The sequence below is a fragment of the Coregonus lavaretus genome, assembly GCF_964263955.1.
Source record: "Coregonus lavaretus genome assembly, chromosome: 29".
Taxonomy (NCBI): Eukaryota; Metazoa; Chordata; class Actinopteri; order Salmoniformes; family Salmonidae; genus Coregonus; species Coregonus lavaretus.
The window spans coordinates 30,390,746-30,403,854 of record NC_140016.1 but is presented as its reverse complement, the minus strand read 5'-3'; the positions used below and the strand labels follow the sequence as shown (position 1 = coordinate 30,403,854).

Sequence of the window (13,109 nt, the reverse complement as noted above, 5' to 3'; positions counted from 1 at the left end):
ATTCATGGTGTAGCCGGAGGACAGCTAGTTTCTGTCCTCCTCTGGGTACATTGACTTCAATACAAAACCTAGGAGGCTCATGGTTCAGTGCTAAACTGCTTGCTGTACACTGTACTGCATGATTGTAGCGGGTTTAGTAACACGTTAGTCCTAGTAGCTACAGTGCCTTTGGAAAGTATTCAGACCCTGTTACTTTTTCCACATTTTGTTATATTACAGCCTTATTCTAAAATGGATTAAATAAATCCTCATCAATCTACACACAATACCCCATGATGACAAAGCGAAAACATTTTTATTTTTATTTTAGCAAGTGTATTAAAAATAAAAAACAGAAATAACTTATTTACATAAGTATTCAGACCCTTTGCTAAGAGACTCAAAATTGAGCTCAGGTGCATCCTGTTTTCATTGATCATCCTTGAGATGTTTTTACAACTTGATTGTAGTCCACCTGTGGTAAATTCAATTGATTGGACATGATTTGGAAAGGCACACACCTGTCTATATAAGGTCCCTCAGTTGACAGTGCATGTCAGAGCAAAAACCAAGCCATGAGGTCAAAGGAATTGTCCGTAGAGCTCTGAGACAGGATTGTGTTGAGGCACAGATCTGGGGAAGGGTACCAAACAATTTCTGTAGCATCGAAGGTCCCCAAGAACACAGTGGCCTCCATCATTCTTAAATGGAAGAAGTTTGAGAACCACCAAGACTCTTCCTAGAGCTGGCCGCCCGGCCAAACTGAGCAATCGGGGGAGAAGGGCCTTGGTCAGGGAGGTGACCAAGAACCATATGGTCACTCTGACAGAGCTCTAGAGTTCCTCTGTGGAGATGGGAGAAACTTCCAGAAGGACAACCATCTCTGCAGCACTCCACCAATCAGGCCTGTATGGTAGATTGGCCAGACGGAAGCCACTCCTCAGTAAAAGGCACATGACAGCCCGCTTGGAGCTTGCCAAAAGGCACCTAAGACTCTCAGGCCATCAGAAACAAGATTCTCTGGTCTGATGAAACCAACATTGAACTCTCTGGCCTGAATGCCAAGCGTCACGTCTGGAAGAAACCTGGCAGCATCCCTACGGTAAAGTATGGTGGTGGCAGCATCATGCTGTGGGGATGCTTTTCAGCAGCAGGGACTGGGAGACTAGTCAGGATCGAGGCAAAGCTGAATGGAGCAAAGTAAAGAGAGATACTTTATGAAAACCTGCTCCAGAGTGCTCTAGACCTCAGACTGGGGCGAAGGTTCACCTTCCAACAGGACCACGACCCTAAGCACACAGCCAAGACAACGCAGGAGTGGCTTCGAGACAAGTCTCTGAATGTCCTTGAGTGGCCCAGCAAGAGCCCGTACTTGAACCCGATCGAACATATCTGGAGACACCTGAAAATAGCTGTGCAGCAATGCTCCCCATCCAACCTGACAGAGCTTGAGAGGATCGCTAGAGAAGAATGAGAGAAACTCCCAAAATACAGGTGTGCCAAGCTTGTTACGTCATACCCAAGATAACTTGATGCTGTAATCGCTGCCAAAGGTTCTTCAACCAAGTAATGAGAAAAGGGTCTGAATACTTATGTAAATGTGATATCAGTTTTTTATTTGTAATACATTTGCAAAAGTTGATAAAATCCTGTTTTTGCTTCGTCATTATGGGGTATTGTGTGTAGATTGATGAGGAAAAAAACTATTTAATCAATTTTAGAATAAGGCTGTAACGTAACAAAATGTGGAAAAAGTCAAGGGGTCTGAATACTTTCCGAAGGTACTGTATGTTGACTACGATGATAGCTAATATGGTGACAATGACGTAGGCTGTGTGTAGTGGTTAGCGGTTATGGTATGAAGGTTTGGCTTGGAAAGGTTTTATCGCCTGGTCACAGACAGCTGTTGTGTTGCCCACTGAAGTCCACAAGCTAAGGGAAAAGGTGAGAGGAGGAGAGCGTATAGATGCGAGAAGGAGTTATACAACGAGCAAAGTGATCATACTGTTTTTATGTGGCTTCTATGAAAGTGAACTGTGTTTGCGGGTGATCAGGGGTGTATTCATTCCGCCGATTCTGTTGATAAACACTTCTTAACTGGAAGCAAACGGAACGAAACGGGGATAAACATACCTGAATTTGTCCAATAGAAACACTCGTCTGCAACTGTTTGGACTAATGATTACACCCTAGATCAGCTAGATGCAGGCAAGAGTGTGCAAGGCGGTATTGATTACTCAAATTTTTCTCTCGACCTGTGCATAGGCATAATTAGAGTATCATGTAGTAGCCTAAACCTATCGATGTTACATTGAGCTGGGTGAATGGAATCTGAATGTCAGTCATCCAATATGCTGTAATAGAAATATTGCCATGCTCATAAAAACAAAACTGTCCTCCCTAATCTTAACCGGCATCTACCGCCACTGATATGCACGAACTCTACCGAACTGTTTCGGCTGGGAAGTATGGGGACGCCTTTACCCTGAGCCAGTGTATAGAAGGCACGGATGGTGGAGGTATTGGTGGTAATACTAATTTCCTCTTCAGTCAAGGAGCTCTCAATGTCCACAGTCAAGGCCCTGTAGATGTCGGTGTACAGGTTTTTCACTGTTCCGGTGGGGAATGTCACGTTCATTATCCTGCCTTCGCTGTCATAGCTGAAAGATAGAGAGAACTTTATGTAAAGGTGATCATTGTGATTCATGAATTCTTTCATCGATGCATGGTGTCATTTTGTCGAGCATATCTAGCCAACAACCTCACACACAGTCACCACATGGTCTCTTTTCACGTAACTTGGTAGAATAACCTTTAAAAGGATCAAAATATGACACTGTAGGCAAACTTCCGAGTGTGTGTCAATGTGAAGGAAGTCACTGACTGCCACCAAATTAAAATCAAACCTGAATATACTGTACATTCATTGTAAGTTGAAAGCAGCAACTTACCTTATGATCAAGTATTTATCTAGTCAGGCTCTCATCACCCTAAAAAGTGAAGGTCTACTCTGACATTGGAAAAATCAGTCCCTCCTACTTCTGTATACTCACTCGTAGAATGTGGTCCAGCCGATTTCTGAGGTTTTGGTAGCCAGCAGGCCAGTGTTACCATGGTAGGTGAGTAGCACCAGTTCCTGGCCCTGAGCTGTCAAGGTCTTTAGCCCACCGTTGGTCCCCATGATCAGCCAGATGACCTGGTTGTCGGGGGCGACTATGCGCACGGGCATGCGGTTGGGGTCGCGGCGGATCCTCAGGGTGTTCCCATTGCTATCGGTCACAGCGGTAACGTCGTTCTCCATGCTGTAGCTGAAAGTGTACTTAAAGTCACCCGTCAGGAGGCTGGAGGTGTGTTGGTGGGTACCGTTGGCGTCAAAGACATACACTTCCTGGACATCAGGTGACGCCACTTCAAAGGTGTTGGTGCTAGAGGTCAACACAGGCCCGTTTCTACCAACAGCACGGATGCGGATGTTGCCCAGGTCTGCCACGTACAGGGTGCCATCGGGCGCCACGACCAGAGAGGATGGGGCGTTGAGACGGGCGTCTTTGGCGTAGCCCTCGCCGGTCTGGTAACAGTCGCAGTTGACGTCGTTCTTACAATCACAGTCGGAGGGCGACCCTGCCAGATGGGTTATTTCACCGTCGACGGATATCGTTCGGATTCGGCTAAGCTTCCGTTCGTCAGTTTCGGCGACGAAGATGGCGCCATAGTAGGAAACGGCGATGGCAACAGCGGACTCCAGGGGCGTCAGCGCAGCCCTTTGACCTCCGGCTTCCCCGCGGTCCATCCCGGCCAACGGGCAGTGGATGGGCCGGCCCGCTGCAATGCTGACCTGGCCGTTCTCAGTGATTCGTAAGACCACATTGTTGTCCAGGATGTACAGGGAGTTATCCATGGGGCTGACCGCTAGGTCGGTGGGCCACTCCAGGAGCACCTGCAGATAGGGACATTGTTATAGGCACCACAGAGATGTGGCATTAAGACATTACTTTCTCTCAGATATGTGACATTGAGACATTACTTTCTCACAGAGATGTGGTATTGAGACATCCCTGTCTCCTGAAATTATATTGTCTGATCATCATCAATGTGACATTGGCAACATTGTCCCATTATAAATGTCCACATTCTCCTAAATATTTCAGGGTGACATCAGCATTGTCAAAAACTGTGGGAAAACACATACTTAATCATCATTTCCAGACAGTGATTAATAACAAGCCATTTTGCCCTCAAGGCTGCACACAACTCATTATTGTCTGTCTCTGTGCCATTCATTAAGCCTGCCAGACTGCCTTCTTAAGGGACAATATGCCTCAGGTTACTATAATCTAGTCAAAAAGATATGTGTTGTGTTGTAACATTGAACTGTTTTAATTAACTTAAGACATGTTTAATTCTTGTCTGATGGTTTCAAGCCTCCCTTAGGGTACTGATAACAGACATGGAAATGCTGTCTGGTATGTCCCCTTGGAGTAAAGGGCAGAGGTAAGGGACCCCAATCCAACCCCAATCCAACCCCAATTTGACTCTTGACCCCAATCCACACCTGAAACGTCCTCTCCGGACACCATAAATATATGGTGTGTAATGAAGGCCCACCATTCCATTTTCATATGATCAAATATTTTCTTCATTTTTATTTTCTTCATTATTCATTTGCACCACATCAGAGATTGTATGTAATGGAAGGGGATAGAGGGGACATTGATATTAATGTTTGAGAGGAGAGCCAAAGTTGTATTGAGTAAGTGTCTTGCCCTCATAAGACGCTAACTTAGTGTCTTCTGACAAAGCACTATGTTCATGCTGTTAAGGGCAGATTTTAGAGACTCATTCTTTTGCATATGTGGAAAATTGTTAGATAGACAAGTGTTGAAATGTCATGCTGTTTGGTAGGAATGACCCCCTCAAAAATGCAGCTGCTGACTACACAAACTTCCATCACCTGATTCAACTAATCAAGGGCTTGGTGTTATTTGACTGTATGAATCTGATGTGCTAGTGTGCTGCAACAAAAATATGCAGTCCTGTGGGTCCCTGAGGAACAGATAAGGACACACTGCTCTAGATACCAAACAATGCCTCAGCAACTTGAGAGTGCATAGGGGTCTTTTAAACAACAATATAATGCCTCCTAATGACTTTCCTTCCCCTGAAATAACCATATTATTTAACTGTGCAAGTACTTTCATTATCAGTTTATGTGAGTGTTGCAGGGAAAAATGCTTGATTTTGCTGCAACAATTCTAACATTATGCATGGTATGCAATAATTTTGTCCAAATTGTCACGGAAATGCGCTGATGGGGGGAAAAGTTTGTTGAAGTGTGGCTTGATGGAAACATTTTATGCGGTAAAAGTGGTGATTGGTTAAAATTGCGAGCTATCTTTTTGTAGTGCGGTTTTCAGACACTTTTATACACTAATACTGCAGAGGTTTTCCTATTTTATGCAGTAGTAGTACAATGATTGGTCAAATTTGCAAGCCCTCGAATATGCAAGGTATTGTTGATTTTGCTAAACAAATTGCGATCGCAGAATCCAGGAGGGACTGCATTATGTAACACTCCAAAGACTGAGTGACTCATAGATGGACATGGAGAGTACCACAGGGTGGCGCTGTGAGGTGAGCCCTATGAGACCTGACTTGAGGACAGAACAGGCTTGAGGGAGGCCTGACTGGTACTCTGACAGCCACCTGATTGATTTCCATGCTGATGTCACAGGTCAGGGGGCGTGCCGACGTCAGGTCGTTGGAGCCCAGGAGGGTGGATATGATGCCGTTTTGGTCCACTTTCCGGATCGTGGTGCCGTCCACAAAGTATATCAGTCCATTCTTGTCCACAGCGATACCTGTCGAGGCAAAGGGGGGAAAGGGGGAATAAAATAAATGCATAAGTGATAACAGATAGATAGACGTGTCAGACATGGGAGTTGTTTGGTTTTCTCTGCTTGCATGACTCTGTGGACAGAACACAACAGATACATGTGTCGAGTTTGGCTTCCCATTATTCAGGTCACTGCAAAAAGCACAGCCTTCAATAATTAAACTGCTTGCTTTCCTGCTATTGAATAATTTCTCAGGGTGAAGTAGGAAAGGCTGTGTCCCTACTGTATGTGCGCCGGGCGCCCGTGTCTCACCATATCCCGCTTCTAATAACAGAACTCAGAGGTGAAGTGTCAATGAGTGTTGCTTCTTTCCCTCAAATTGCAGCTCGGACACCCAGCAATCATCAACCATCTTCACTCTATCTGTGAAATGGGTAGGCGGGGGGAAATGACGACTTTGGTCAATTTTAGACGAAACGGGTGAGCGACAGGCAGTTGCCATGGTTACGACGGCAGGCAAAATTGCCTGACTGATTGAGTGATGGCTGAGGGTTTCAGCGCAAGGAGAGTACTTGCCATAGTCATTTGTCCCACACGGGGAAAATACATTAGCAACCATGGCACACTCCACATCTCTTCATGTCACTGTGCGCTCCTAATAAAGACCAGAGCCTATAGGATTTCAATTAAACCTCACATAAACTTCAATTTATTTTCTCAATAAGCGCTGTAAAAAGCTGGTATAAACGCACATTGTGGGCGGATTTAAACTCAAAAGCATTTGACACATTTAATAACTTCTAAATAAATTGTTTTACTTTTTTTTTTTTTTATCTCAAGTACACCTGTAAGATAAAAAAATGTTAATGGAATCAAGTGGTTATAGGGTTTGACCTGTGGCTAGATCTGCCCAAAGATTGCCTGGGTCCTGAAACATTAAAGAGCTGAGGGAGCATTCTGGGAGAGCTGGCTTTTTGACACTCTGGGGAAAATTCAGACAGATGAAAAGTGTCACATTTGAGTATATTTCAGCAAACGTCTGGGGAAGAGTACCCCAGCCATCTGCCCTCTTTTCCCCCCAGCCTCTACCTCCTCCCTCTCCATAGTTAGATTCACTTCCTCCCAGCCTCTTTTCATTCAAACCCACTATTTAAAATGCAGTTTAAGCAGTGCCATTAGGGGGACTTTCAAGGCTGGCACACACCAGACAAACTAATAATCCATGACTTCTTGAGAATATTCAGAGGGTGGTGAGTTTTTAGGTCCAATATGGCTGCCATACTTCACCCAGTTTGGTGCTACAGTACACATGTATGGTGAATGATGCCAGTTATCCTTATATTTTCTGACCTGGTGAAAAGGGCTACCTAAATAGAATATATTAACACATTACTTCTAAAACATTTGTGATGTGAACCACCAATCTTTTGAAAGCTTTGCAGGATTTCATTTCAGCCCTTCAGTAACACATCCAATTCAGCTAATTACTGTATGTTCTAATCAAATGTGTTACTGCAGGGCTGGACCAAAAGCCTGCAACTCTGCACACCCAGTAGCGTTCCAGTATTTTGGCTTGGCGCCTACCTTTTGGCCCAGTAAGCAGGGCCTCCGTGGCCTTGCCCCCATCCCCACAGTGGGTCTCGTCAAAGGGCAGACAGTGCTCCCCGGTCCCTGCCACCACCTCTGTGTTACTCTGCAGTTCCTTGAACCCAGTCAGGACCTTGGGCTGGTAGATCCTCCGTGAGTAGGTGTCCGACACATACAGCTGCCCAGTCACCGGGTCAGTGGCCAGGTAATAGCGGTGAGCAGGGTTGTTACTATGATTGAGGAAAAATGTGGTTACTGCGACTGCCGCAATATGAACAATATAAAAATAATCTAGTTTTATGGGGTTTTTCTTCCGAATTTGAACAATCCCAAGATAATCTAGTTTGAAGGTGTTTTTCCAAAATAACATAGTAAGAAAATGTGACATTCAGAATGATAATGACCAAAGAAAAGATAGCCTCTGTATCTGTATGTATTTTTGGTCATTGTGAATGCCCGATGAGGCTTGTGTTGTGTGAGGCTTTTTGCATAACAGACGGGTGGGCAATAGCCTGAGACCTGGAGTGAAAGAATTTAACAGAATTTAACAGGATATGACTGGAGCGGGTTTGTGTATGACAAAGCGGCAGCGACAACTTGAAGGGTGCCAGATCATTTAAATCGTTATCACTACCCTGCGAGGGGAAGTCAACGGAAATAATGGAATGATGTGCTTATGTTAATGACAGTCAACAACTGATGGCATTTCATTGGGTTGTGCTTATTTGAATTCACTTTAAAATGCCACAAAATGTGGCGGGCTCGTTCAGAATGAGTTAGCAGAGACTTCTTCATGGCTTGCTGCCATTATGAAAAAATTATCTGATGCAAGGACATAATTAATAATCTTCTATGTAGGGTGCTAGATGTCAGCAATATACAGCAAGTGTAGTAGTATTGACTTAGAACTTACCTTTTTTGTCAAAGGCAATTACATTCACATTTTTCTACGCCAGTTAACATTAATCCTCTTACATGACTAAATGACACAGACATATCAATGAATCTAAATTACCAACTCTTTCCAACTAAAGAAGAGATAACATGTGTGTGCTTGGAGGCCAATAATACGCTAGAATATAAGCTGTTAAAGGTGAATAACACTTGTTTTACTGTCTGGAAATAAAGATAGCCCAGTGAGTGTTCTCATGTTTAATGGTACATTAGTCCATACTGTAAGCCTTTGACACTTATAAATTGAATAATGTGTTTAAAATAAATGTGATAATGCAATAAACACAGAAGAAAAAGTCAACGTTACATTACAAAGTGGAATTAAAAAACATGACACCTTTATGAGCCAAACCACATGATCAAACAATGCCTTAGAGGCTTATCAATTTGCCATAAAAATAAGTTCATAAAAAATTATGCCATTCCTATGAAACCTGTGAGGACGGAAACACACAAAGACAGTGAGAGAAACTGCAACATAACACACCTACCTGTGTCTAAAATCTTTATTTCTTAGGGTGGGAATAAAGGAAGGAAGCAGAAAAGAGAAAGATGGAGAGAGACTGTAAAAGTGTGTGACTTAAAGGTCTAAGAAAAACACCATAAAAAAGAAGCAGACAATGAAGATTTGTTGAGCAGAAAGGAGGCAAAAAAGGAGGAGAGTGACTATGGCTTGGTTAAACCCTGCACCCATAACTCACTGAGAGGAGAATATAAAAACTCCCCCACCAGTCAATCCATTGGGCCATTACACCTCTGCTTTTTTCTCCATTTAACCACTGAGTATCGGAATATTGATCCCACCACTCGTTATACAGCTCCATATCTAAATAAGGACTTTATATCTAAACCCCAAGCCATTGCATGCCAGGTTGAGAAGCCAGGTTGGGACTTACATGTACTCTCATGGATGTACATACACTACACGGCCAAAAGTATGTGGACACCCCTTCAAATTAGTGGATTTGGCTATTTCACCGACCTCACTAATGCTCTTGTGGCTGAATGGAAGCAAGTCCCTGCAGCAATGTTCCAACATCTAGTGGAAAGCCTTACATTTTACATTTTAGTCATTTAGCAGACGCTCTTATCCAGAGCAACTTACAGTTAGTGAGTGCATACATTTTTCAAACCTTCCCAGAAGAGTGGAGGCTGTTATAGCAGCAAAGGGGGGACCAACTCCATATTAATGCCCATGATTTTGGAATGAGATGTAGTGTATATACATTATACATTTATTATAATGAGCAATCCAACCATGTGGGCTTAACTTTCCCCATGCAACCTTTAAGATAATGTATCAAAACATAATGAACAGGTAGTTGTTGGTGTTGTATGTGATTTGTGGGGATGTCTTCTGAACTGAAGACTTAAGCATATTACTGTTTTTTGCAATGGGAGGGCCAAGGGCATCCAATTGATTTGAAAGATTTCATATGCTTTGAATTGAGTAGCTCTGGCTGTAAAATGGCGGTTTCTAAGTCTGACAATTGGCCGAATGAAGCTTATTGGTGAGTGAAACCAACTTGACAAGACGGCTTAAATCGTCTCGATTACATGGCGTCTTTCTCTAATTGTGATGAAGGATTTAGAAAAGATGCCACATTAAATAGTGAATCTCTCTGTTCTTCTGTTCCATCACATTGGATACTGTGCAAGTAGGCCAAAAGTTGTCTGACCACCCTGTGCATTGTTAAGACAGTCTCGGAAAACCACTGATTCACAGTTCAAAGAAGACCACTACACGTCAGATGTCCACCCCCTTCAAGTTTATGTAACAGAATGAATTTTGTTCTGCCACCAGTGGGGCTTGAACTCACAACACCACATGCCACTCAAAGCCAACCGTCTAACAGAGCAAGAGACTAGTCTGTCACTGTAAGTGACAGTTTGCTTTGTATGTACTCCAGCCAACATGCTATGGGCAGTGGTGGAAAAAGTACCCAATTGTCATACTTGAGGAAAAGTAAAGATACCTTAATAGAAAATGACTCAAGTAAAAGTCACCCAGTAAAATACTACTTGAGTAAAAGTCTAAACGTTTTTGGTTTTATATACACTTTATATTTTGCTAAAAGTATAAATCATTTCAAATTCCTTATATATATACAGTGGGGGAAAAAAGTATTTAGTCAGCCACCAATTGTGCAAGTTCTCCCACTTAAAAAGATGAGAGAGGCCTGTAATTTTCATCATAGGTAGACGTCAACTATGACAGCCAAATTGAGAAGAAAAAAAATCCAGAAAATGACATTGTAGGATTTTTAATGAATTTATTTGCAAATTATGGTGGAAAATAAGTATTTGGTCACCTACAAACAAGCAAGATTTCTGGCTCTCACAGACCTGTAACTTCTTCTTTAAGAGGCTCCTCTGTCCTCCACTCGTTACCTGTATTAATGGCACCTGTTTGAACTTGTTATCAGTATAAAAGACACCTGTCCACAACCTCAAACAGTCACACTCCAAACTCCACTATGGCCAAGACCAAAGAGCTGTTAAAGGACACCAGAAACAAAATTGTAGACCTGCACCAGGCTGGGAAGACTGAATCTGCAATAGGTAAGCAGCTTGGTTTGAAGAAATCAACTGTGGGAGCAATTATTAGGAAATGGAAGACATACAAGACCACTGATAATCTCCCTCGATCTGGGGTTCCACGCAAGATCTCACCCCGTGGGGTCAAAATGATCACAAGAACGGTGAGCAAAAATCCCAGAACCACACGGGGGGACCTAGTGAATGACCTGCAGAGAGCTGGGACCAAAGTAACAAAGCCTACCATCAGTAACACACTACGCCGCCAGGGACTCAAATCCTGCAGTGCCAGACGTGTCCCCCTGCTTAAGCCAGTACATGTCCAGGCCCGTCTGAAGTTTGCTAGAGTGCATTTGGATGATCCAGAAGAGGATTGGGAGAATGTCATATGGTCAGATGAAACCAAAATATAACTTTTTGGTAAGAACTCAACTCGTCGTGTTTGGAGGACAAAGAATGCTGAGTTGCATCCAAAGAACACCATACCTACTGTGAAGCATGGGGGTGGAAACATCATGCTTTGGGGCTGTTTTCTGCAAAGGGACCAGGACGACTGATCCGTGTAAAGGAAAGAATGAATGGGGCCATGTATCGTGAGATTTTGAGTGAAAAACCCCTTCCATCAGCAAGGGCATTGAAGATGAAACGTGGCTGGGTCTTTCAGCATGACAATGATCCCAAACACACCGCCCGGGCAACGAAGGAGTGGCTTCATAAGAAGCATTCCAAGGTCCTGGAGTGGCCTAGCCAGTCTCCAGATCTCAACCCCATAGAAAATCTTTGGAGGGAGTTGAAAGTCCGTGTTGCCCAGCGACAGCCCCAAAACATCACTGCTCTAGAGGAGATCATGGAGGAATGGGCCAAAATACCAGCAACAGTGTGTGAAAACCTTGTGAAGACTTACAGAAAATGTTTGACCTGTGTCATTGCCAACAAAGGGTATATAACAAATTATTGAGAAACTTTTGTTATTGACCAAAAACTTATTTTCCACCATAATTTGCAAATAAATTCATAAAAAATCCTACAATGTGATTTTCTGGAGAAAAAAAATCTCAATTTGTCTGTCATAGTTGACGTGTACCTATGATGAAAATTACAGGCCTCTCTCATCTTTTTAAGTGGGAGAACTTGCACTATTGGTGGCTGACTAAAAACTTTTTTTCCCCACTGTGTATATATATATATATATAAAAAACATTTTTACGGATAGCCAGGGGCACATTTCAACATTCAGTCATCATTTACAAACAAAGCATTTGTCTTTAGTGAGTCCGCCAGATCAGAGGCAGTAGAGATGACCAGAGATATTCTCTTGATAAGTGTGTGAATTGGACAATTTTCCTGTCCTGCTAAGCATTCAAAATGTAACGAGTACTTTTGGGTGTCAGGGAAAATGTATGGACTAAAAAGTACATTATATTATTTAGGAATGTAGTGAAGTAAAAGTAAAAGTTGTCAAAAATATATATAGTAAAGTGCAGTACAGATACCCAAAAAACTACTTAAGTAGTACTTAAAAGTCATTTTATTTAAGTACTTTACACCACTGGCTATGGGTGAATTTTACATCCATGCAACCCACTTTGTCCTAAACACCCATTCCATGCACTTTTACCTCAGAAGAACCAAAGAACTAGACTTGAAGGGTCAAAAGATCTGAACCAATAGGTCAAAGGTCATGCACCTCCATTACAGATCCATGCAAAGCCTCAAAATCTGCCAACTGAGCTAAAGCAACAAAAGGTCAGAACCAAACAACCATGCACCACCATTACAGTTCCATGCAGAACCTTAACTAACCTGAGCTCCATGACGCTGGTGACGTTGCCCGATGGGTAGATGCGTCGGATGTAGTTGAAATCGCCCACATAGAGGCTGCCGTCGATGCCCCACGCCAGGGCCAGGGGCGCCAGCAGCTTGTTGCCCAGGGCCTGGCCATTGCAGCTGGGGCACGAGATGCTACGGCGCCGACCGTTCCCCATCACTGTAGAGATGACGGGAGGCTGCAGTGAGATGAACTGGTTCTCACCGCTGCCTTTGTAGAGGATACCTGAGAAAACAGGGGATAAAGATATTGAGAGGAGCTTCTACGTAATCGTTGATTGATGAGATTGAGGACTTTGAACTGTGCTAATATTATAATAATTTTCTCTAAGATTTTTTAAATGCTGTTCAAAATGACAACTTCCCTTGGATACACCTCTAAATTTGATT

At 43.1% G+C, this 13,109-nt stretch overlaps 1 protein-coding gene across 1 annotated transcript in view; it reads right to left on the bottom strand.

The window, feature by feature from the left end:
• The window catches only part of LOC311105077 (teneurin-3-like), a 157,448-nt gene that overhangs the window by 16,311 nt on the left and 128,028 nt on the right, over positions 1-13,109 (bottom strand). Inside the window, exons 18-23 of the mRNA XM_084147073.1 lie at positions 12,696-12,945; positions 8,846-8,866; positions 7,398-7,630; positions 5,683-5,837; positions 3,033-3,916; positions 2,464-2,639 (exon numbers count right to left, since the gene is read on the bottom strand). Coding sequence (XP_084003199.1) covers positions 2,464-2,639; positions 3,033-3,916; positions 5,683-5,837; positions 7,398-7,630; positions 8,846-8,866; positions 12,696-12,945 — 1,719 coding nt within the window. The remainder of the gene's footprint in view (positions 1-2,463; positions 2,640-3,032; positions 3,917-5,682; positions 5,838-7,397; positions 7,631-8,845; positions 8,867-12,695; positions 12,946-13,109) is intronic.